Below are 25,679 nucleotides of genomic sequence, written 5' to 3' on the forward strand. Positions count from 1 at the left end.
TAGGCCGGGGCCTACGAAAGGGCTGGTACTTCTTTGGCTTCTCTTTCGGAAACCCTTTCTTTTTATCTGAAGCCTTTCCTAGGATGTCGTCTAGAATGGGCCCAAACACCTTACCCCCTGAGAAGGGGATGGCGCACAGCTTATTCTTAGATTGGGTGTCCCCTGACCAAGTTTTAAACCCTCCTAGCTGCGTTGGATAATGACCTGTTCCTGACTGCAAATCGTACTGACTCAGCCGAGGAGCCAGCCATGAACCTGGCCGTTAGCTTTAGGAGGGGCAGCGATTTGTCTCTGGGAGTCTTGGCTCTTAAATACTCTTCCAAGTCATCCACCCAAAGGTGCATAGAGCAGGCCACTGATGTCGCAGCAATGTTGGCCCGTATTATGGCAGTCGAAGTCTTCCAGGTCCTCTTCAGAAGTCCATCTGCTCTCCGATCCATAGGCTCTTTCAGGCTGGAGGAGTCTTCAAACGGGCTAGATGTCCTTCTCGCCACCTTAGCCACGGGAACATCAATTTTGAGAACCTCCCCCAGGTCTTGACATCTTCCAAATCAAAGGGTAGACATAGTCTGAAGTCTTTCGGGATCACCAGTCTCTTTTCGGCGTCTTCCGATTATTTCAGGATCATGGCGCGGATTTGGTCATTTACCGGGAACACTTTACTCATTTGAGAACGTAGGCCGCCGAACATTTCATCCTGAATAGTGCGGGCATTCAGGATTTCCTCTACTTGCATCGTATGCTGCACTGCACGGAGGAGTTAATCCGTGTCATCGGATGAAAAGAAGTACCGTTTTCCCCCTTCAGGTGGCTCGATAAGGGTTTCCCAATCTTCCTGGTCGGAACCCTCTGAAACATCGTCTTCCGAGGATATATCAGACTCTCTCTGTCTCTTCCGAGACCCCTGAGGTTCTGACTGTGAGGTCTGGGGATATGCTAGGCTCGAGATAGAAGCCTGGACTTCCTGCCTTATGATGGACCTCATATTGTCCATTAGGGAAGCTTGTTCCTCTTGACAATTTTTGCTGTACTGGCCTCACAGAGGTAAATCTGCCAGGTCTTGGGCAGGTTGGCCGTACAGATGGGACATTTATTTTTCCCCGATTCCTTGCTATCCTTTTTAGTAGCTGTCATGGCCGGTTATTCCTCCTAGAAAACACAGTACCCGCTATGTGTCTCTAAATGTAGGGAAGGAGTTAAAGGGAACCTGTCACCCCCCCAGGTGTTATTAACTAAAAGCCACCTTGTGCAGCACTAATGCTGCATTCTGTCAAGGTGGCTCTTCTATTTGACGTCCTTTTCACCCCAAAGAGAATCGTTTTTATAATTTGTCCGTCATACCTGTAGTTTGCCCGGGGGGCAGGTTTTTCCCCCAGGACACAGACGCCTCACACCCACCAGTCATTTCCTCCTTTCCTCTTGGCGCTGCCTCCTTAGCGTTCATTTATTTTCCTGGTGACTGCGCTTTAATCTCTTTTCTTGGGCATGCGCAGTTAGCGCTACCAGTCCACCGACATCACATGATGTTTTTTTTTTTTTTTTTTTTTTTAAATCAGATACATTTTTATTTAACCAAATTCAAGGTACAAAACAATAAAACAAAAATCACCATGAAAATATTAACAATGGTCATTAGTTTCACAAATTCCCTCCCTCCCTTCCCCTCCCCTCCCCCCATTACATAAAAGAGCAGCAAATAATGCATGGTGTAACCTAAGTTCAGGGTCATCTTCTCTCCACCCAAGGTGTCCACTAGGGTGACCGGATCTCATATGGGGGGAAAAAATGTCAGAATCTTGTTCGTCTGGACCCCACAAAACGATTCCCCTTTCCAGATATTGAGAGAGCCAAAATTTGAGCTCGATCAAACGACGTTAACCCGTGCCGCTCGTCGCTCAAAGTTTGAAAAAATCCAAATTGAGGTATTTTAAGATTTAGGTATTTTGCATAGTCTGTTAGACTATAAAGAATGTGACAACAACATTGCAGAAATAGCCCTGACCAAATTTTCGAACCATTTGTGGTATTTGAATGCAGAGTTGGTGGGATTATCGTTTTTTGATCCCACCATTACAGACAATGAAAAGTTGTTAATGGCTAATAAATTGCTCAGTAGCATAAGATTCTGCCAACCCCGGATCTCTTCCCTCTTTCGGAATGACCACCACCACCGCCTCCCTCATGGACGCCGGTAATTCACCCTCCCGAAGAGCCTCTTCAAAAACCTTTTGCAGTCTGGGTGTTACCATCTCAATTAATGGTTTGTAAATTTCACTAGGGATACCATCTGCCCCCGGGCATCTATTATTAGCCATAGATGTAATAGCCATTTCTATCTCTTCTTTTGTTATGGGCACCTCCAGTCTCCCCCTGTCAGTGTCTCTAATCCTCGGGAGCCCTGCTTCCTGAAGAAAACCCTCTATGTCCCCAAATGAGTCCCCCGATCCCGAAGAATATAACTGATTATAGAATTGTCTAAATTCCTCCAAAATACACTCTGTGTCCCCCACCTCCCATCCCTCATCAGTCTTCAATTTATATACATGATGATTCCCTTTGCGCCACTACCACCACTGACAAAAGATGCCCCACTTTTTCATCATCATAAAATTGTATTTTCTGGAAGGCCCTCCTCCTCTTTGCTTTCCTCAGATTCACCTTTGTTGTGAGCTCTCTTGATCCGACTTTTGAGGCAAGGCTCCCTCTAGTGGATACTGCTGGTAGTGGTGCTGGTCAACATGATGTTATCCCAACAGCTGCAGAAGATAATTGGAGGAGTGGTGGTAGTAACTGGGACTACATAAGCGAGCAGACTTCTCTCAGTGACTGCCGGTGATACTCCTTTCTTTGTTTACTGAGGATTTGTGTCTGCTGTCTGATCCTGCATTTTTTCAGCTGTCATTTGCTTAACACTTTGCATCTGTTTTTGCCTTGCTGTCAGGGGTCAGCTTGCTCCCCCTGGGGCTGCTGGCTCCTGCCCTGTATTTTTGTATCTTGTGTTTGTTTGCTCAGTCCCCTGCTGTATTAGCCTGTTGCTAGCTGCCAGGTCACACCTGAGTGCTGATATAGTGGGGGTGAGGTTGTTCTAACCTCAGTATTTTTGTACATCAGTCGTGTTGGAATTATTAAGGTTTTTGCGTCATTGCAGACAGTGCCTTTTCTGTCCTGTCCTATCTAGTCAGTGTGGGCCCCATCATTTGCTCCGTCTATTTTCTGTCTGTGTTTGTGCTTCATCTTGTCTCACCAACAATATATGTTTCGGGGCTGTCTATTCCTTTGGGGACCTGCTCCGGGCAGTTTAGATTTCACCTGTCTTTAGGCTTAGTTAGTTCTCTGGCTGTGACGAGGTGTCTAGGGCAACGTAGGAACGATCCACGGCTACAGCTAGTTGTGTTGTTAAGATCAGGGGCCTGCAATCCGCTGAGCGACCAACCTCTCTCGTGTTCTGATGGCACAGCCTATTGCGCTCTCCTCCTCGGTGACCCATTCATAACACACCTTATTAACCTCTTCCTGTGCACCCCTTAGCCTACTCTGATTTTCTGCTGATGGGTCCAGTACCATGTCCCTCTCACCCTCTCTAAGGTTTCTATTATTTTCCTGTCTTCTAGTTGAGATTTCGACCTACACATGGAAATCTCTCGAAACAAAAGACCCCTTAGGACCGCTTTCATAGCGTCCCACATTACCCGACTATCAGCACTCCCTTCATTAATCTGCCAATACTCCTCCAATTCTTCCTTTATAATTTTCATATCAATATATTCCAACCACACTGGGTTCAACTTCCAACCAACTCCCTTCCCAATCTCCCCCCCATCCGTCTAATAGACAATTTTATAGGCTTATGGTCCGAAATCACACTTGGGAGGTATTCCACTCCACAGACCAGTTGTGTCATTAGTTCATGTCCCAGTGCCATATCTATTCGTGAGAGAGACCCATGCCTCGCGGAATAGCAAGAGTAGCACACCGCATTCTCATTTCTCACTCTCCACAGGTCCATCGTTCCAATCTCTAATATAATTCGCAAATGCCATCGAATTCCTAATGCTTTTACCTGCACTCTGTTTATGTCTATCCCACCCCTCATCTATAACATTATTAAATCACCAATAAGTAATGGTTGTCCCGTACCCCGCTTAAATAATTCCATAACTTTTTCCCGCTATATGGTGGTGGTATGTACATAGCTACTATACATAGTGCTTGCCCATAGATTTTACAAACAACAAAAATATACTGCCCTTCACTATCAACATGGCTTTCAATTTCTTCAAATGGCGTAGAGCCTCCTATTAATAAAGAGACCCCTCTAGCATATGAAGAATATGTGGAATGATATGCTCTCCCAATCCACCTCCTCTTCAACACCTCCACCTTTTCCGGTAATAAGTGAGTCTCCTGGAGGCATAGAATATCCGGCCTCCTCTTCCTAGCATATTCCATGATCGCCGTTCTTCGTGTTCCCTCTCACAGTCCTCTTACATTACAACTAAGGATTTTAATTCTATAACCCATCATACAATTCTATGACCCTCGAAAATATTTTGGAGCTCCCCGTATGCAATAAAACTCTTCCCTAAACAATTAACCCCTCTCCCCCCCCATATACAGTAACCCAGCAAACCATAACAGTTCTCCCAGTTGTATTTTCCCTCTCTTACCAGAGAGTGGGTACTCCAATGTCTAGCTACCCTATAAACGTTACCTCTGAACCACTATCTATCTAAAACTCTCCCACACCTCCTCCGCATATAGATATTATTACAATCAGTCCCTCCATAGTTAAAATCAATTAATATGCAGGAACCAGAAACCTTCATATAACAGCACCGTCTTTTAGTTTCTCCTCATCAGAAAACGACACGACTCCACACGGCATTTTACTCCGCTCACTTCTCTCTGTTCTTATCCGCCTGGAGCCGCTTGTTGTTTAAGTCAAGCCATTTCACGGCCTCCTCCGGTGTTTGGAAAAAAATGCACTGTTCCCAGGGCCAGAACCCTGAGCTTTGCTGGATATAAGGTAGAGTAAGCCAAAGCCAAGTCTCTCAGTCTTTTCTTCACTGCACCATATTGCATCCTCTGCTTTTGCACCTCGGCTGAGTAATCAGGATAAATGGAAATCTTTTGGCCATTAAAGCACAGATCTTTGGCCGTTCTTGCTTTCCTTAGTATAATATCCCTGTCTCTATAATTAAGGAAACTATCGAGGATAGTACGGGGGGGGATCCCGGCGGGTGGGGTCTCATGGGGACGCGGTGCGCTCTCTCCACCGCATAAAGTTTGGTCAAGTTATCAGTGCCAATTTTAGTGCGGGGCCAGTCCTCAATAAATGCTATAGGATCAGTTCCTTCTGCCTTCTTGGGGATGCCCACTAATCTCACATTATTCCGCCTTGAGCGTTCCAAGTCATCGTTTTTATCAGCCAGGGCAGCACATCTCTGCAGGCACTGAGTGTGAGACTTCTGCATTTTAGCAAGTTGGTCTTCCAGCACACTCACTCTCTCCTCCACTGCCCCCACCCTGGCATCAGCTTTATTTATGGCTGCCTTCATGCTGGACATTTCTTCTTTAACCCCATCAACTCTCTGTGCAAGGGTTGTTAGTGCAGTCTTACAGAATTTAACCAAGTCATATACATCTTTCAATGTAGGCTCCCCTATAACAGTCTCCTCCATGTCTTCCTGCTCAACACTCTTTTTCCCGCCGTTCATCCTCACCCATTAACCACTCATGTACCGAATCAGCCTCTGAGTCTTCCTTCTCTTTCTCCTTGGTCTCCCCTTCTCCCCCTTCAAACATCACTTTTGATGTTCCTTCCAGCCTCGCAAACTTCTCCAATTTGGCTGCTATCTCGAGTGCATAGGAGGCATTTGCTTCATCTGCCTTTTCAGCAGCTTCCTCGCTGTCAGCTCCAGCCCGGCTCCCAGCTGCTGTCCAGGCATCTTGCTGCCATCTTTATCCCATGACCTTGGGTCACCACAACACAGCAGTGTTGTCAGGGTCTGTCTTCACTCTTCTCCTCCACCTGCTGGGATCCTTATCAGCACTCCAGAGGGACTTTAAGCAAAATAAATGAAGATATACAGCAGAGAGGTCACAGGAGTCGTCTGCTCACATCGAGCACTAGGCCACACCCCACATGATGCCTTCCTTATCGTGCCTGCGTGGACGCGCAGCCCGAGATCCCGCCCCGCTGTCTCTACTAATTTATTCACACTGCGGGGCTGGGAATCTTGGGCATGCACAGTAGTTCTCTGCGGCTCTCCCTCAAATCCCACAGCAATTAGTGATGAGCTGACGATTCCTATGACGCTGCACAGTAGGAAAGAGGCGGAGGGATTTGATATATATCAAATCAATTTAAAAGAGGTTATTTATACATGCATATAAGCGCGCGTGCGCGCACACACACAGATACTAGTATATAGGCGCTTTAAAAATAACCTGTATAGTAGAATATATAGTAGGAATGTATGTACACAGTTCAGATTGAACAGCCACATGACATACACAGGCCAATAAAATAGCATGATTGGTGAAACATAAATTGATATACATATTCTATATATGTACACACGAAAGTATAATATAAATTATACTATAGTATTTATATTATACTTTGGTCTTCACACCCCTGTTAACCCCTTCAAGATAGCTAATTTTGACCTTAATGATCAGGCCAAATTTTAGAAATCCGACCCACTGTCACCTTATGAGGTAATAATTATGGAACACTTCAACGGATCCCACTGATTCTGATACGGTTTTCTTGTGACATATTGCACTTCATGAGTGTGTTAGATTCAGGACACTTTTTTTTGCCTTTATTTGTGAAAATATCGCAATTTTTGTGGAACTTTTGAAAAATAAATAAACGCAATTGTCAAACTTTAAATCTTTATATCCTTAAACCAGAAAATCACCTTGTCTGATTTAGCAAGATTTATTTTGCAAATTATGGTGGAAAATAAGTATTTGGTCACCTAAAAACATGCACGATTTCTGAGTCTCACAGACCTGTAACTTCTTTTTTAAGAGGCTCCTCTGTCCTCCACTCATTACCTGTAGATAAGGCACCTGTTTGAACTTGTTATCAGTGTAAAAGACACCTGTCTACAACCTCAAACAGTCACACTCCAAACTCCACTATGGTGAAGACCAAAGAGCTGTCGAAGGACACCAGAAACAAAATTGTAGCCCTGCACCTGGCTAAAGGTACTGTCACACTTAGCGATGTACCAGCGATCCCGACCAGCGATATGACGCGGTCAGGATCGCTGGTACATCGCTAAGTGGTCGTTAGTGAGCTGCCACACAGGCAGATCTCACAAGCAACATCGCTGGGGACGGGGGTCGCTACTTACCTGTCACACTAGGCGATCCTGACGTCCTCCCGCCTGCGTCCACGGTCGTCGCTCCTCTCTCCACAGGAAGAGCTGCAGGAAGCTGACGACGAGAAGCGGTCCAGGACGTTCTCGCGCGATCAGCGATAACCAGCGGGTCATAGGTAAGTATCAGACACAGCGATGTCGCTAGCAATATCGCTATAACGTCACAAGTTATAGCAATATTGCTAGCGATATCGCTTAGTGTGACAGTACCTTAAGACGACTGAATCTGACATAGGCAAGCAGCTTGGTGTGATGGAATCAACTGTGGGAGCAATAATAAGAAAATGGAAGACATACAAGACCACTGATAATCTCCCTCAATCTGGGGTTCCAGGCAAGATCTCACCTCTTTGGGTCAAAATTATCACAATAATGGTGAGCAAAAATCCCAGAACCACACGAGCATAGAGCTGGGACAACCGTAACAAAGGCTACCATCAGTAACACACTACGCTGCCAAGGACTCAGATCCTGCAGTGCCAGACGTGTCCCCTGCTTATGCCAGTATATGTCCGGGCCCGTCTGAAGTTTGCTAGAGTGCATTTGGATTATCCAGAAGAGTATTGGGAGAATGTCATATGGTTTGATGAAACTAAAGTAGAACTGTTGGTAGAAATAAAACTCCGTGTTTGGAGGAGACAGAATGCAGAGTTGCATCCAAAGAACACCATACCTACAGATGTGGCCAAAAGTACTGACACCCCTGCAATTATGTCAGATAATACGCAGTTTCTTCCTGAAAATGATTGCAAACACAAATTCTTTGGTATTATTATCTTCATTTAATTTGTCTTAAATGAAAAAACACAAAAGAGAATGAAGCAAAAAGCAAAACATTGATCATTTCACACAAAACTCCAAAAATGGGCCAGACAAAAGTATAGGCACCCTCAGCCTAATACTTGGTTGCACAACCTTTAGCCAAAATAAATGCGACCAACCGCTTCCGGTAACCATCAATGAGTTTCTTACAATGCTCTGCTGGAATTTTAGACCATTCTTCTTTGGCAAACTGCTCCAGGTCCCTGATATTTGAAGGGTGCCTTCTCCAAACTGCCATTTTTAGATCTCTCTACAGGTGTTCTATGGGATTCAGGTCTGGACTCATTGCTGGCCACCTTAGAAGTCTCCAGTGCTTTCTCTCAAACCATTTTCTAGTGCTTTTTGAAGTGTGTTTTGGGTCATTGCCCTGCTGGAAGACCCATGACCTCTGAGGGAGACTCAGTTTTCTCACACTGGGCCCTACATTATGCTGCAAAATGTGCTGGTAGTCTTCAGACTTCATAATGCCATGCACACAGACAAGCAGTCCAGTGCCAGAGGCAGCAAAGCAACCCCAAAACATCAGGGAACCTCCGCCATGTTTGACTGTAGGGACCGTGATCTTTTCTTTGAATGCCTCTTTTTCTCCTGTAAACTCTATGTTGATGCCTCTGCCCAAAAAGCTCTACTTTTGTCTCATCTGACCAGAGAACATTCTTCCAAAATGTTTTAGGCTTTTTCAGGTAAGTTTTGGCAAATTCCAGCCTGGCTTTTTTATGTCTCGGGGTAAGAAGTGGGGTCTTCTTGGGTCTCCTACCATACAGTCCCTTTTCATTCAGATGCCGATGGATAGTACAGGTTGACATTGTTGTACCCTCGGACTGCAGGGCAGCTTGAACTTGTTTGGATGTTAGTCGAGGTTCTTTATCCAACATCCGCACAATCTTGCGTTGAAATCTCTTGTCAATTTTTCTTTTCCATCCACATCTAGGGAGGTTAGCCACAGTGCCATGGGCTTTAAACTTCTTGATGACACTGCGCACGGTAGACACAGGAACATTCAGGTCTTTGGAGATGGACTTGTAGCCTTGAGATTGCTCATGCTTCCTCACAATTTGGTTTCTCAAGTCCTCAGACAGTTCTTTGGTCTTCTTTCTTTTCTGCATGCTCAATGTGGTACATACAAGGACACAGGACAGAGGTTGAGACAACTTTAATCCATGTCAACTGGCTGCAAGTGTGATTTAGTTATTGCCAACACCTGTTAGGTGCCACAGGTAAGTTACAGGTGCTGTTAATCACACGAATTAGAGAAGCATCGCATGATTTTTCGGACAGTGCCTATACTTTTGTCCACCCTCTTTTTTATGTTTGGTGTGGAATTATATCCAATTTGGCTTTAGGACAATTCTTTTTGTCTTTTTTCATTTAAGACAAATTAAATGAATAGAATACCAAAGAATTTGTGTTTGCAATCATTTTCAGGAAGAAACTGAGTATTATCTCACAGAATTGCAGGGGTGTCAATACTTTTGGCCACAACTGTACTCTGAAGCATGGGGGGGGCAATATCATGCTTTGGGGCTGTTTCTCTGCAAAGGGACCAGGACGACTGATCTGTGTACATGAAAGAATGAATGGGGCATTGAAGATGAAACGTGGATGGGTCTTTCAGCATGATAATGATCCCAAGCACACCATCAGGGCAACGAAGGAGTCGCTTTGTAAGAACTATATTAAGGCCCTGGAGTGGCCTAGCTAGTCTCCAGATCTCAACTCCATAGACAACCTTTGGAGGAATTTGAAAGTCCGTGTTGTCCAGCGACAGGCCCAAAACATCACTGCTCTAGAGGAGATCTGCATGGAGGAATGGGCCAACATACCACCAACAGTGTGTGCCAACCTTGTGAAGAATTACAGAAAACGTTTGACCTCTCATTGCCAACAAAGGATATATAACAAAATATTGAGATTAACTTTTGTTAATGACCAAATAGTTATTATCCACCATAATTTGCAAAATAAATCTTGCCAAATCAGACAAGGTGATTTTCTGGATTTGTTTTCTCATTTTTACTCTCATAGTTGTGGTCTACCGATGATGTCACTTACAGGCCTCTAATCATTTTAAGCGGGAGAACTTGCATAATTGGTGGCTGACTAAATACTTTATTTCCCTGAATTTTTCAACAATTTACATAGCCTGTTTCTTTAGGGGCCTAGTCAGACTTAAATGGACTTTGAGGATTCTATATATTGAAAACTCCCACAAGTTATATCATTTTAAAAACAGCTCCTCAAATACTGTAAAACTGTTGTCAGGAAACTGTTTTTACCCTTCAGGTGCTACACAGGAATTAATACAGAGTGGAATAAAGAAAAAAAAAGTTAAATTTTACCTCTTAAAAGTTGCTTTAGCCTCAACTTTTTCACTTTTCGCAAGCGATAACACCAAAAAGTGGATCCCATAGTTTGTTACCCACTTTCTTACAAGTGTGGCGATACCCCACATGTAGTGACAAGTTCAGTTTGGACCAACGGCAGAGCTCGGAACAGAAGGACCAATATTTAAATTTTGGAACACAAATTTGGCTGAAAGATGACAGGCACTATCTAGCATTTGCAGGGACCTAAGATGCTTAAACAATAGAAACCCTCACATATGACACCATTTTTGAAACTCAAGGACTGTATCCATGGGTGGTACTACATAGAATTTAATAACATTAGGTCGTCATATTGAAAATGTTTATTTTTTTTCCACAAAAATCTTGTTTTAGTACTCTTCTTTCTCTGCCAAAAAGTCAGTCATTATCAAAATGTTCAATTCTGAGGTAAAAGGTGTATTCAGTGAAGATACTTTCCCATTACAGAGAGAGGAGATGGCAGCTGGTGCTGATATGATTCTATGTAGATAGGAGCTAGAGACAGAGATCCTCTTCCTCCTCTCCTTACTATCTCCATAGAATCTCATTAGCAACAGCTGCCATCTCCTATAGGCCCCTTTACATTTAGCGATGCACCAGCGATCCAACCAGCGATCCGACCCGGTCAGGATCGCTGGTGCATCGCTAAATGATCGCTAGTGAGCTGTCACACAGGCAGACCTCACAGCGATGCAGCAGCGACGCAGCGCAAGATACTCACCTTTCACACACAGAGATCCTGACATCCTCCCGCCCGCCTCCACGCGTCGCTCGTCGGCGCCAGCAGGAAGCGCCCGACGAGAAATGGAGCCGGACATTCTCGCGTGATCAGCGATGGACAGCGGGGGAGCCGGTCGGAGGTAAGTATCACACATAGCGATATCGCTAGCAATATCGCTATAACGTCACAAAATCGGTGACGTTATAGCGATATCGCTATGTGTAAAACCCCCTTATCTCAGTAAAGGGAAAGTGTCGTCACTGAATACACATTTTTACCCAAAATTGAGAATTTTGACTGATCAATCCTGTTAGAGAAAGCAGCACATTTTTTCTTATAAGATATACTACAAAGTTGGTTATTTTCAGGTGTACTATTAATTCACTAAATAAAACTTAAAACAACGGTTACGCTTTAAGGGTATCCCAAGGCAGGGGTTCAGATGAGCGAATGAAAAATGACAGATGGAATACCAATGTCAACACAGATGAAATAGTCTATTTTGAAAATCTCACAGCAGTCAGTCAGTGTTGAGAAAGCCTTTGGCCACACCAATGTTGCACCGCAGCACCCTTACTTGCATATAAAATAAAGTACATTTTGATGTTTTAGTTGCAAATCAATTCTAAGTACTGGTATGACTTTTCTATACACACACGCTGAAGTAGAATTTTTAGGGGTGACATACTTTTTGCACATCCATAGTCTAGAATAGGAGAGTCATCGGAAATAAGGACAAGAATAGTACCTGCTGCGATTTGTTTTCACATGGATGCTCGGGCCCTATGAGACACACTCATTTGAACAACCCTATTCAATAACATTGGTCCGTGTGCAGTCTGATTTTTACTACGGATAGCACAAGTACACTCATCTGAACGAGCTCTTTAGGCAAAACCACACAGGGCATCCATAGCAAGACTGAAAACTAAAGTGCTTGTAATTTTACAGATTAAAAGCAGTTTTAACTGCAAAACTACATGACCATTACAATGGGTGCACAATGCTACAAGTGCAACTGCCGTTCCTCTGAAAAATCAAGTGATTGAATGTTAAACAATCCAAAAAATTACCCTTTCCAGTTTTTTGCTGAGTCATGGCCACATGACAACCACTGTGCGGCCTTACCCTAGGGCCAGAAGGTGCAGTTGTAAAGCATAAAAAAAAAAAAAAAAAAAAGCACAGCAATAGAATGAACATTAACGTGAAAACTGTATGCGGTCAACCGTACATTTGACTGGTCGACAGCATCACGACCACACCATCTGGCCTTTCCCAAATTGTCGTATTTTTCAGAATATAAAACGCACTTTTTTCCCCCAAAACTTGGGGGGAGAAAATGGGAGTGTGTCTTAAAATCCAAATGCAACTTAAATGGGGGAGCTGCGGTGGAGCGGAGTCCCAGGAGGCCGAGTCGCTGCCAACAGCGGCAGGAGTGAGGCGATGCTGCGGGACCAGAGCTAGGAGTGAGTGTTTGGCGGGCTTTAAGAAAACTTAGACAGTGTCCACATCCTATTATTTTCAGCGTTGTGGACTTTGGGGAAATGGCCACCAGAGGAGGCATGTGTGCAGATGGAGATCTCAGGAGCCACTGCACTAAAAAGAATAGGAAGTGGATTCCGGTGACATTTTCTTAAAGCCTGGAGCCCACCGCAGCCTTGCACCGCCAAACACCCACTCCTCCCAGCCCAGGGCCCACAACATTGTCCCACTGCTACCGCCTCCGGTTTCCTCTAGCAGCGACCCAGTCTCCCGGGACTCCGCTTCTCAGCAGCCGCCACCCCTCAGTAAGCTACAAAAGAAAAAAAATTGGACTACAAGACGCTACACCTTTTCTTAAAAACATTTTTTTTTTTACTATTTTCCACCACAAAATTTCGTGCTTCTTATGGTCCACAAAATAAGGTATGCTTCTGTACATAAAAATGCTTCTGAAATTAAATATAAAAAGAACATTACCTTCACAAGAATGATAATTGAAGTAGGTAAAATGGTTTCTTCTGCCTGAGGACAGAATAAACAGACAGAACCAAGGAAAAGACCATCAGCAGAAGAGAGACCATGCACAGCATGCGGAGAAAAAAAAAACATTCAGAGAAAAGACAGGAAAGAATGAATGTGCAGCCAGTCTGGTAACATCAAGTAAAACGTTTACAGTCTACAAGAGGATCTGACTTCCAGCAGCCTGAGATTCTGTACTCCTCTTCATAGTTCACAAAAACACAGCAAACTACGCGTTAAAAGAGTAACCATCTTTTTTAATTTTGACTTCCTAAACCAATAACATACATGAAAACAAGTAGCTTTGCAACATATAGTTACTCTAGAAAAAAGAAAAAATTCCAGCTACTAAAAGATCCATTTATTGAGTGAAAAGTAAGACAGAGCTCACATGATTGTCTCTATTATGCGTTTCGAACACCCACACTGTGTTCTTTATCAAAAAAGCTTTTTTGATAAAGAACACAGTGTGGGTGTTCGAAAAGCGTAATAGAGACAATCATGTGAACGCTGTCTTACTTTTCACTCAATAAATAGATCTTTTAGTAGCTGGAATTTTTTTCTTTTTTCTGGAGAAACTACACTCTGGACGACGTGATTCCTTGCTCCCACACACCACAGGCTGTTTTCAAGTGAACTGGTAAGACCCTTTTTTTTCTTAGCTTTGCAAAATAGGTTATCAGAGAAATCTACTTCTTTCTTTGCCAGGAATGATCAATCTCAAAATTCTCAGGTAATGTGTGTATTCAGTTAAGATTGACTTTCCCATTATAGAGATAGGAGCTCAAGAGTTACTACTGATACAATTCTATACAGATTGGCGGAGGAAGGTCAGAGGAGGGAGAAGCTAGAGAAAAAGCTCCTCCCTCATCTCCCCTGCAGGCTACATAGAATCCTATCAGTAGCAGCAACAGTCTCCTTTCTCAGTAATGGGAGAGTCTGTCTTCACTGATACACATTATACCATAGTATTGAGAATTTTGAGAATGATCAAATCTGGGTTGGACTGACCCAGCAGGACACCAGTGAATTCTCCAATGTAACCCGGGTCCTTGGCGGGCCCAACGAGCAGGACAGAGGGGGCCCGCTGATTTCAGTTGAAATGTATTGCCCCACTGCAATAGTTAACGAGGTCTCCGCTCTAGCAGATGCCGGCAGCTGACGTGAGTGCGCCTGTCGCAGGAAAGTGATGTCGCCGAAGTATGAGGTCTTTGTCAAGCGACACCTGCGATGGCCGCACCCACGTCAGCTGCCGGCCTCTGCTAGGTTGGCGGCCATTTTTACACGAGTGCGCCGGATTTGTAAGAAGAGGACAGCGTACACCACCGGTAGCGCAGACAGGTAAGGTAAGGTTCTATTACTGTGCAGGGTAGCACTAGGTCTCTTTTATTCTTTATTTGGCATAGTGTAAAAAAAGTCAGGGAGAAATGTGTTCTAGAAGACATCATCTATAAATGACTTATTTTCTGCAGAGACCAGTCACAGCAGGAAGACGTGATGGCAGCCTATACCAGATAAAGAACTCCACCTAGAGACGTCACTGGATCACATGTACAAGCACACTTTACACTATATACAGAGCCCCTGTGTATAAGGTCACCGGTGATCACTGTATACTATATTTTGAGCTCCTGTGTATAATGTCACTGGTGAATCACTAATACCTGTAAACGGAAACTATGCTGTACACTAAATACAGAGCTCCTGTGTATAATGTCGCTGGTGGTAATAACAGTGTTAGTATTGTGGTTTTTATTCACGATTTGTATCGTAGTATTAAGTCACTATGTGGTGTTAATATGTGATCTGGTCATGTGTGGCGGTATTTGTCCTTTGTATGTGGTATTATTTGGCCACTATGTGGTGGAATATGTAGTGCAGTACTGACTCTAGGGACTGTAGGGTGGGCTCCAAGAGTCAACTACCTCTGTGGTCTTCAAACACCCCACACCGACCATGAATAAAATATATAAGGCTACTTTCAGACTTGCGTTATGAGGCGCAGCGCAGGGCCGCCGCTAAGCTCCGTCCCCAGCCACGCCTCCTCCGGTCAGCTCCTCCTATGGGTGCATGACGCTGCATGCGACCGGCGTACCCTATATTTAGCATTGGGTACGCTGGCCGTGCGCTGGTCTGCTTTTGCCAGCGCATGCACCCTTTTGGCACTATGCCGACGTGCGCTAAACGCACCGTGTTGCGCCAAAAGGGCGCATGCGCCGGCAAAAGCAGACCGCACACGGCCAGCATACCCAATGCTAAAAATAGGGTACGCTGGTCGCATGCAGCGTCATGCGCCCATAGGAGGAGATGACCGGAGGAGGCGCGGCCGGGGACGGAACTTAGAGGCGGCCCTGCGCCTCATAACGCAAGTCTGAAAGTAGCCTTACTAAAGATGCTTATTTTCATATATATTATTTAAGAAATAAAAATAGTTAATCTTTAAAGAAAAATTGGTCAGCTGATTTTTTTTTTTTTTTTGAATCCAGGGAAAGGAAGAGCTTAGGAAACTAATTGTAAACCAACTGTAAAGAATCCATGCCATCAAGCACAACAGGTTTGATAATTCACTTTGGAGACCATGTTATAACACCAAATCCAATAAAAGCAATAACTGCAAAATATTTCAGTTAATTTTAGCCAGGATAGGAATAGTCATATTTAAATTATACTAAAATAGATTTATTATTTTTTCTTGTGAGGTCTATATGAGAGAAACTGTTTCACGCGACCTTCAGGCTGCTTCTCTGGGCATGTTCAGTTTTTGATGATTACCGTATTTTTCAGACTATAAGACGCACTTTTTTCCACAAAAATTTTGGGGAAAATGGGGGTGCGTCTTATAGTCGGAATGTACTTACAGCTAGCGTGGTGGCAGCAGCAGTCGGGTGATTCTTCCAGTGGTCCGACACTGCAGGGCTGATTATCTCGCTCCCATTCCAGCCTGGTGCGGCAGTTTCAGCGGCGCTCGATGCTGCGGGGAACTCCAGAGACATGGTGAGGCAGTTTCGGCGGTGATCGGTGCTGCGGAGGGCTATGGCGACATCATGTGAAAGCCCCCTGCAGTTCTATTGCCTCGATGCTGTGGCCTCCGGTAAAATGGACCTGGAGGCGGCGCATGTGCAAATTGCGATCTCGGCTCCGAGAGCTCGGGACGAGATCGCATTGCCAAGATCTCAATCTGTGCCTGGGGAATCAATCTGGTCTCCGGGAAAATGGCCACAGGAGGCGGCGCATGCACAGATTGAGATCTCGCCTCCGAGATCTTGGGAACAAATCTCATTGTCACGATCTCAATCTGCGCTTGCGCCGCTTCCGGAGGCCATTTTTCCGGAGGCCACAGCATCAAGGCAACACAATAGAACTGCGGGGGCTTCGGGCTTTCACATAATGTCGCCGGAGCCCCAAGCAGCACCGTGCACCCCCAAAACTGCCGCACTGTGTCTTCGGAGTCCTCCAGAGCACTGTGCACCGCCGAAACTGCCACACCATGTTGCCAGAGCCCCCCACAGCACCGAGCACCGCCAGAACTGCCGCACCATGTCACCAGAGCTCCCAGCAGCACCAAGCACCGCTGAAACTGTCACACCAGCCGCACTAGGCTGGAATGGGAGCGAGATCATTGCCCTGCAGCGTCAGACCACCGGAAGAATCGCCCGACTCCTGCTGCCGCCAGCGCTGCCGATCCTCACCTGGTTAGATTAATTCAGGACTGTAATGCATTAATTTTTTTTCCCCATTTTCTCTCTGAAAATTTGGGATACATCTTATGGTTCGGTGCGTCTTATAATCCGAAAAATATGGTATTTTGGAAAAGATTCTGGTTCCAAAATTTACAGAGAAAAAATAAAAAACGCCCCCCAAAAATAGTAAATCAGTCTGGAAGAACAGTTTTCTGCAAAAAGATATACTACAAAGTTTATTATCTTCACCCTTACTATTGATTTCGGGGAAAAAAAATAAATAGCAACTATGTCAATTTGTCATGGTCAAGATTTGACAATGGAACTATACATCACAATAGGCTTGTAAGGACCAATTCATATTTTCAAAAAGTAATATATTCTACCAAAATGTTTTGCTCTTTTTTAATGGAGGACATGTCAAAACTGAATCACTTTTTTTGGACTGATAGCAGTAACCACTGCTCAAAATAATTTAAAAGAACGTTTGTTCACACAAGGGATTTTGGTTAGGTTAAAGTTTAAAATCTTTTCTGATATACATGATGTAAGCCATTGAAAATAAAAGGACGTATCAATGGTCAATGAAAACCAAAGTAATCGACTCATTTAGAGCTGGATTCCAAATATCCACAAAAGGCAAGGAAAAAAATAGAAAATACTGTATCACATACTGAAGGAATCTGAGTGACCTTTAACATGGCAACTCATGATTTAACGTAGAAATGTGTATGGCCCCCTTGTGCCAGTATGCACTTCTGACAATGTCTACGCATTCTTCTGACAAAAGGTGGGTGGAAAGTCTGTGGTTCAACTTTGTGGCATCAAATTGCCAGGTTATTCAGATTCAGAAATTGAAGAAGTGAGGGCCAGTTTAAGACATCATTAACGCCTTAGTCCTGCCTAAATACTTTGGCCACATGAACCCAGGCAATGCCCTGCACAAGGAGGAGCACAGGGCTCACTGCATCAGCATAAGTCCTGACAATGACTCTGAAGATTCAATCCTGTCAAGTTTTGTATAATTGGCTACCAAGTGGATGTTTGTGGAACACTCAAGTGAATGCCTCCCCAGTCAGGCATCATGCTGAATGATGTCGCAGGCAGCATTATGTTCCGCACATCTCCAAACTCGTTCCTTGCTGCTAGGTTGATGCTCTTCTACGGCCCTGTCCAGTTCTCCTCATGTAGCAGATGTGTCCTAATATTTTCTGTATTCACTTCAGACTTTTCTGAGAACAAATCTTACTGTGACAGCAAAAACGGATGCACCTTCCTTGAGGAGCCATCTTATCTGTGAAACCTGCTTTAACTGCAAGTATGGCTTCACGTTACCAGCAGTGATAGAGACACTAGGAAAACTAGAGATGAATGAGTCAGAAAGGTTAAGGAAAGAAATAGTCTGTGGCCGCCACTTGCAAAACTATTCCTTTTTTGGAGGTTTTCTTGCTGTTGCGCCTGTCATTTGCACTAAATCAGTAGAAATGAATTCTAAATTACATACGCTTCCTTACTGGGCAGATTATGATCCATGAAGTTTATCTGACTTTGGGTTATACTGTGACGACTAATTTGTGTTTTTTGAGTAGCATATAAAGAAATAATGGGGAAAATGCAAGTGGAAGTAGTTTGCATAACCGAAAGCGGCTGCAGAAAATCCACAATGTGAAAAATTCCCTTAAACGTGTAGGGCCGAGCAGATTCTCAGGATGCAGTGATGAGACACGAGACAGGGTATGACTTGGGGAATCAACTTTTATAAACTGGCGCCACTAGGGCTATGCTGAACAGGCAAAAGAAGGGGTAACACAAATCTGTCCTCGCAGGGACTCAATAAAATAAACAATTTTCTAAGTAGAGGGAAGTACCCGGCTAGTCCGGGTGTCATAGACCGAAATATGGCCAAACTATGGTACTTATTGCTGTAGTCCACTCATCCTTCCTTGCGTCACTCGGGATCGCAGATGCAGCCGCTTTGAGATCGTTGATGCGGCTACTCTTGACGCCTCGATATTCCGGGAAGACTTGGGGCGCAACAGGCCCTGAAGAAGCGCTGTCGCTGGGGCGCAACAGGCCCTGAAGAAGCGATGCCGGTTGGGCGCAACAGGCCCTGAAGAAACGATGCCGGTGGGGCGCAACAGGCCCTGAAGAAACGATGCCGGTGGGGCGCAACAGGCCCTGAAGAAACAATGCCGGTGGGGCGCGGTAATGACGCAGTACCCCTAAATGTCCAGTGGCCGTCCTCCGCTAAGGGTCCCTCCGTAGCCGGGACACGGGCCTCTAACGTCGCCTATGGCGAGGTGGCGTCCCCTGAGGCCGGTGATGACAGGGTCGCCGCGGTGGGAGAAGGCCGGGGGGCAGTGTCCAAGCCTCTGTGGCCGGTTTATGCGTAGCCGCAGCCGCGATCTCGAGTAAGGGATCTGTCTCACAAGGGCGGGGGACGACGGGCATGGCTCTCTGTGAACGTGGGCATGAAGTGGTCTCCGGTAAAAGTCTCTCAAGTCTCACTTGTCGGTGAGTGCGCAGTATCCTCCTCACAGGCCCCTGTCGGTGTCTCCTCAAGTCACCCGGCTTCCTGCGTCCTGTCACACTCTCTGCCAACTGCCACTTGAGCGTGCCCCCTGCTCCTTTTATCCTCGCCCCGCGCCCTGTTGCCCTGACAACTCCAGTCATGTCTGTCCCTTCAGTGTTCTCCCAGTATTGTTCCCTCAGGAACCCTGATAGCGGTCCCCTGGGTACCGGCCCAGTCACTGTCTGGGAGTCCTCCTCCCCACAAATGCACAGATACGGATCAAGCCAGGTAAGCATTATTTTGGTGCAAATTAAAATAAATCTGTTGTCATAAAATTACCTATTGTTTAAATCAACTTGCGACTTTATTTCCCATGCAATTTTTTTTCTTGATTAAAAAAGTAGCAATCTTGCAATGTTCACACTGGTCACTGGTGTATTTTACACTCATGCTTCCTATCCTCATTCCTCACAGAATCACTTTTACATGGGCTTATTAGGTTAGTTTCACACTAGCGTATGGCAGAACTGCGGAGGGATGCGGACTTCCTCTGTGAAGGTCAACCCACTGCCACACCTCCTCCGTTCAGTTTCGCCTACGTCGGCATGCATACCCTATCTTCAGCATTGGATACGCAGGCCATGCCGATGTATGCGGATGCCTCAGCAAGCGTCGTTTTGACGGTGCGGTGACCTGTGCCGAACGCAACATGTTGGATTTTGTTGCGGTCGCTGCACTATCAAAACAATGCATGCGGAGGCATCCACATACATCGGCAAAGCCTGTGTACCCAATGCCAAAGATAGGGTACGCAGGCCACAGGCCAACGTAGGCGGAGCTGAATGGAGGAGGCGCGGCAGTGGGCAGAGCTTCACGGAGGAAGTCCGCATGCCTCTGCAGCTCTGCCATACGATAGTGTGAAACTAGCCATAGATGGTTCAATACAAAAGAGAAGGTCAGAGTCTGTTCATTGCTGCAAATATACTTGTAGATTTCCTGAAACAATAAGTAGGATTCTAAAATAGCTTCACTAACCCATGTGAAAATAAGATTTTTTTTTAAATAGATTTTGATGCTATGAAACTAAACACTGCCAAAAAACAGATTTAAACAAGAAGTTATTTTCATAGCTTTAGTTTAAAGGGAATCTGTCACCTCATTTTGGCGGTCAATGTAAATGATTTTGGTCCGGTCCGATGGGCGGTGGTTTGGGGTCCTTTCCTCCACCCCTCTTGGGCCGCTGTCTGCAATATTTCTGTGAATTTCCGTAGTTATCCTTCATATTATACGTGTGCGCATTGCAATCTTGACTCGCGCACGCGCAGTATGCTTTGCCCAACTGCAGGCAAAGCTGAAAAGCATTAGTGCACATGCGCCGGTGAACTATGTCCCGGAACACAGCAAAATACTTCTGGGACATAGTTCACCGACGCACGCGCACTACTGCTTTTCAGCTTTGTCCGCAGTTGGGCAAAGCATACTGCACGTGCGCGAGTCAAGATTGCACTGCTCACGCGCGTAATATGGAGGACAATTACGGAAATTCACAGAAATATTGCAGACAGTGGCCAAAGAGGGGTGGGGGAAAAGACCCAAAACATCGCCCATCGGACCGGACCGAAATCATTTACATAGACCGCCAAAATGAGGTGAGATTCCCTTTAACAATTTATTTTATTTCAGTGTGTGTGCTGGGCATATTCAGACCGCTATTAATTTGCAAATTAGCAGCATTTTTCTTCAGCTTCCCTTAAAAGGGGTTATCCACTACAAGGACAAACCCTTCATCAAAATGCTTGGCCACCAAGAAATAATAAAGCTTATATTAACCTCCCATGCCAGGACCGTTCCCACGGTGTCGACACTCTCTCTCCTGGGGCTAATGTGTGGTATGTCCCCACCTTTGGACATAACGAACATGAAGAGAAAGTTCGGGCTGCAGCTGATCTCTGACTTCCTCTTCCTGCTCAATTCCTCAGTAAGTGGCGACCGTGTCGCCAGCGCTGTTAGGTGCCAGTGTCATAAAAACAGCACGGAAACGTGAGTGTAGACACCGAAGGAATGGCACCAGCATGGGAGGGGAAAGTAGGCTTTATTTTTTTATGGGGGCCAAGCGTTGGATATGAGAAATTATCCAAGTAATGGACAACTTTTTTAAAAGTTTATGGTCTATCGAGATCAGCCTATAGCGTAACGTGTTGATCCATTTTCTGGTGACATTCCTTAAAATCCTGAATTCTGTTGCATTTAGCTTCATAACACCCCGAGCCCTTAGATAGATACAATTATGAAGGGATAAAGCTATATTAGATTGTGGCAACTTATAACTAAAATACATAGAAAAGATAAATTAACAAAGCTTTGTTCTTTTAGAAGAGGGACATAGATGTAACCAATAACAGGTTTTCTTTTAAGCATTCCACAAAGTACTAAATATTTAACTGCAATAGCCTCAAATTTATATTCTCAACTTTGCTGGTAGCACTTGGAAATACAAAATAAAAGTTACCTGGACTTAGTTCTACCAGATAAGGTAGCTTTTCTGGATAAAGGGAGAAGATGTAAGAGTCCGATCTATCCTTGCCCTTTGCCATTTTTCCTTCTGGTTTCCTATTTTTCTTTGACAGGAAGTCTGTTGGTCTCCTTTTCAGCTGAAACACCAATTCCCCTAAAAACAATAAAACAAAAATAAAGATAGGATTCAACCAAATCTAAATAGAAATACCATAAAATTTAGAACACTTAAACACATAAAACATAATACCATCCGTTCATCAGTTGTTCCATTATATTTTGCCTTACATTGCAGCCAAAACTAACAAATAAATATTCTTCTCCATGGGTCCCAGAAGATCAGCAATGTGCAAAAAATTGGCTTCAGGTTTGAAAAAACTGCAGCAGTCAACCGTTCCTACACCCAAAGCTCATATTACAAAATGGGTCTAGATTTATTTAAGGTTCATGGCTATTAATTTAGGAGTTTATTGTGATTTCAGAATTTATTAAGGGGTCTGACATGGAGAGGCTACCAGTTGGGCCGGAGGATTGCTTTAAAGGAATGTTTAAAACTGTTTTTTTGTTTTTAAAGGGAATCTGTCATCTATTTTTTTGTATAAGATGCGGCCACCGCATAAAATTTTTTCAAGAATCGATTTGGTACTCACGGACAAATACGCTTTCCATAATTACTGCAGTTGAAATCGGAGTTATCATCTAATCAGACAATGCCTCAATAACATTCAAACTGGAACCAATCACATTTACTTAACTGGAGATTTAATTCTTTCCTTTTCCAACTGCCAAAAAATAAGGAACTCGTTGAAAAAGCCCTGGAAAATCATTATTTCAGAAAATGGTAGTGATAACATCTCCCCACAGGTTCATACTGTGCATACATGTGGAATACTCACAATGCTGAGTTGAGAGGTATTCCAAATCAAATTTCTGCTAGATTTAATAATGATAAAAATAAGCAAAGAAGAAATAACCAACAACATCAAATCCCTGAGTTCATTATATAAATCTAACCCTTCCGCACTTCTTCATAAACAAAATATTAGACATTAGGATAAAACTAAAAGCAGTTTTAGCAAGAGTACGACAAGATTATGAAAAGCATAAGAACCAACTATTATACTTCAAATAATAAACCCACAAGGTAAATGTCAAGAAGAATTAAAGTCCAGTGGACCAAAACTAGAATACTGTGGATTAAAATGGAAATGGTCAGGACAGTATTCATGCAAAGGAAATCTGACACATTTATGGAATTTTATAGTGACCTGTATAATCTCAAAAATGATCCATCCATCCCTCAACCTTTTAAAACTTATTTTTTTCTTTTTTTTATATTTTTAAAAACTTTTTTTTTTTTTTTTTACTTTTGGCATGCTTCAATAATCTCCATGAGAGACTAGAAGCTGCCATAACCCAATCGGCTCTGCTGCATACAGGCTATGATCAGATCACCTGTATATACAAACACAACCACCAGAAATAAAGTTGAAGGAAAAAACGTTGCGTAGCTAAAAAAAAATGTTAAAGATAAAAATCTTTATTGATGAAATATAATTAAAACATATAATATATTAAATACAAATGCTAATCAAGCTTTCGTTACTCAAAAGAGTGCAAAACACAGGAATGGAATCATACAAGTGAGTAATGGCAAAAAAGCACACCTATAGTTCAGACCAGAAAATCAAAAAAGATTTTTAGAAAAAAATTTCGATACATGAAATTAATAAATACACATATTATCCACATATTAAAGGGCATAGTGCAAAAAAAAAAAAAAATCATTTAAACAGTGAAAAATATTAAATCTCACATAATGAAAAAATAATAATTTAACTGTGTTCCAAATTATTACGCAAAAAGAGTTTAGGAGTGATAAGGTTAGATTTTTTTTTGTTTGTCATTTAAACTCATTGATTGTGATGTGTGTCAGGGCTCTTTATATCACTGAAAGCAATTGCAGATACCTGTGCAAATTAGTTTGGCAGGCGTGTCCAAATAAAGGCTAGACTACTTAAGAAGGCTGTTCCACATTATTAAGCAGCCTACATTTTTTGCCAGAATGGGAAAGAAAAAGGATGTGTCGGCTGCTGAGAAGCAACAAATTGTGGAGTATTTAGGTCAAGGCATGACTACAATCAACATTGCCCAAACACTTCATCGCTATCATCGCACAATCAAGAAGTATGTAGCCGATTCCCAGCACACACGTGTGCATGCTGATAAGGAAAATTGAGGACTCTTTCCAACAGGTAATTGCGTCAGGTTAAAAGAGCAGCTGCAAAAATGCCTTGTCATAGCAGCAGACAAGTTTTTGAAGCTGCTGGTGCCTCCAACGTCCCCCGAACAACAAGATGCAGGCTCCTTCAGAGGTTTGCAGCTGTGCGTAAGCCATCCTGTCAACCACCTCTATCCACTGCACACAAGCAGAAACGGCTCCAGTGGCCCAACGATACATGAAGACTGACTTCCAAACTGTTTTGTTCACCGATGAGTGCCGTGCAACGCTCAATGGTCCAGATGGATGGAGTGGAGGATGGCTGGTTGATGAACACCCCATGAAAACACAGCTAAGGCGCCAACAAGGAGGAGGTGGAGTAATGTTTTGGGCTGGAATCATGGGGAGAGAGATTGTCGGCCCCTTTAGGATCCCTGAAGGGGTAAAGATGAACGCCATAATCTAAGTGGAGTTTCTAAAACAGCACTTCCTGCCATGGTTCAAGAGGAAGAACCGTGCTTTCCGCAGCAAGATCATTTTCACGCATGATAATGCACCGTCTCATGCTGCAAATAACACATCTGCATCTCTGGCTGCAATGGGCATAAGAGAGGACAAACTTATGGTGTGGCCACCATCTTCCCCTGACCTCAACCCCATTGAGAACCTCTGGAGCAGCATCAAAAGGAGTGTCTATGATGGCGGGAGGCAGTTCACATCTAAGCAGCAGCTCTGGGAGGGTATTCTGTCCACATGCAAAACAAAAACTGACAAATTCAATGGACGAGAGAGTTCAGAAGCTTCTTTTGAACAAGGGGTCCTATGCGCAAATGTAACATCACCTAAAATAAAGGTTTGACTTGAAAACTGTTTGATTTCATTTTGTAATAAGTTGATAATGCTTATAATTTCACAAATGACCATTTTTTTGTTCAAAATAAAAAGGTTGAAAACTCTGCTGTGCGTAATAATTTGGAACATGCATTTTGAGTGTTTCTTATTTTTAAAAATATACTGTTTTGATAGGCAGTTTGTTCAAAAATATTGCAATTATACTAGAATATTAGATTACTGGAAAATAACAATGACTGCAATTCATATAGGTAATTTAGAGAAAATATGAGGAAATATTTTTTGCATAATAATTTGGAACACAGTGTAAAACAGATATCTGGCACCTGAACCGCAGATTATAACATGTGCAGGTTAATCCAAAATTCTGCAGAGCCTTCAATGAATTCTAGGTAAAGGATATATCTCCTACAATAAAGTGCTTGCATGCACGTATATAACAATGAGATACCATAAACCAAAAGAAATGAAAAAGCAGCAACTAAACATGTAGAGCAAATGAATGTGTATCTGAAATGAAGTGCTTGCTGCACATAAGTATAATACCCTCTGTCAAATGAAAAGCACAAGAAGGGAAAAAAAAAAAAAACGCA

The 25,679-nt window shown here is 43.6% G+C and overlaps 1 protein-coding gene across 21 annotated transcripts in view; it reads right to left on the reverse strand.

Moving 5' to 3' along the window:
* The window catches only part of AFDN (afadin, adherens junction formation factor), a 647,761-nt gene that overhangs the window by 417,173 nt on the left and 204,909 nt on the right, over positions 1–25,679 (reverse strand). For 15 of the 21 annotated variants that reach the window (XM_073551829.1, XM_073551831.1, XM_073551836.1 and 12 more), the window contains exons 8-9: positions 22,009–22,167; positions 13,266–13,310 (exon numbers count right to left, since the gene is read on the reverse strand). In XM_073551829.1, the coding sequence (XP_073407930.1) occupies positions 13,266–13,310; positions 22,009–22,167 (204 nt within the window). The remainder of the gene's footprint in view (positions 1–13,265; positions 13,311–22,008; positions 22,168–25,679) is intronic. The other 6 variants (XM_073551827.1, XM_073551826.1, XM_073551838.1 and 3 more) reach the window with 1 other exon arrangement.

This window comes from Dendrobates tinctorius, unplaced genomic scaffold (genome assembly GCF_039654945.1).
Source record: "Dendrobates tinctorius isolate UK_male_01 unplaced genomic scaffold, ASM3965494v1 ptg000181l, whole genome shotgun sequence".
Taxonomy (NCBI): Eukaryota; Metazoa; Chordata; class Amphibia; order Anura; family Dendrobatidae; genus Dendrobates; species Dendrobates tinctorius.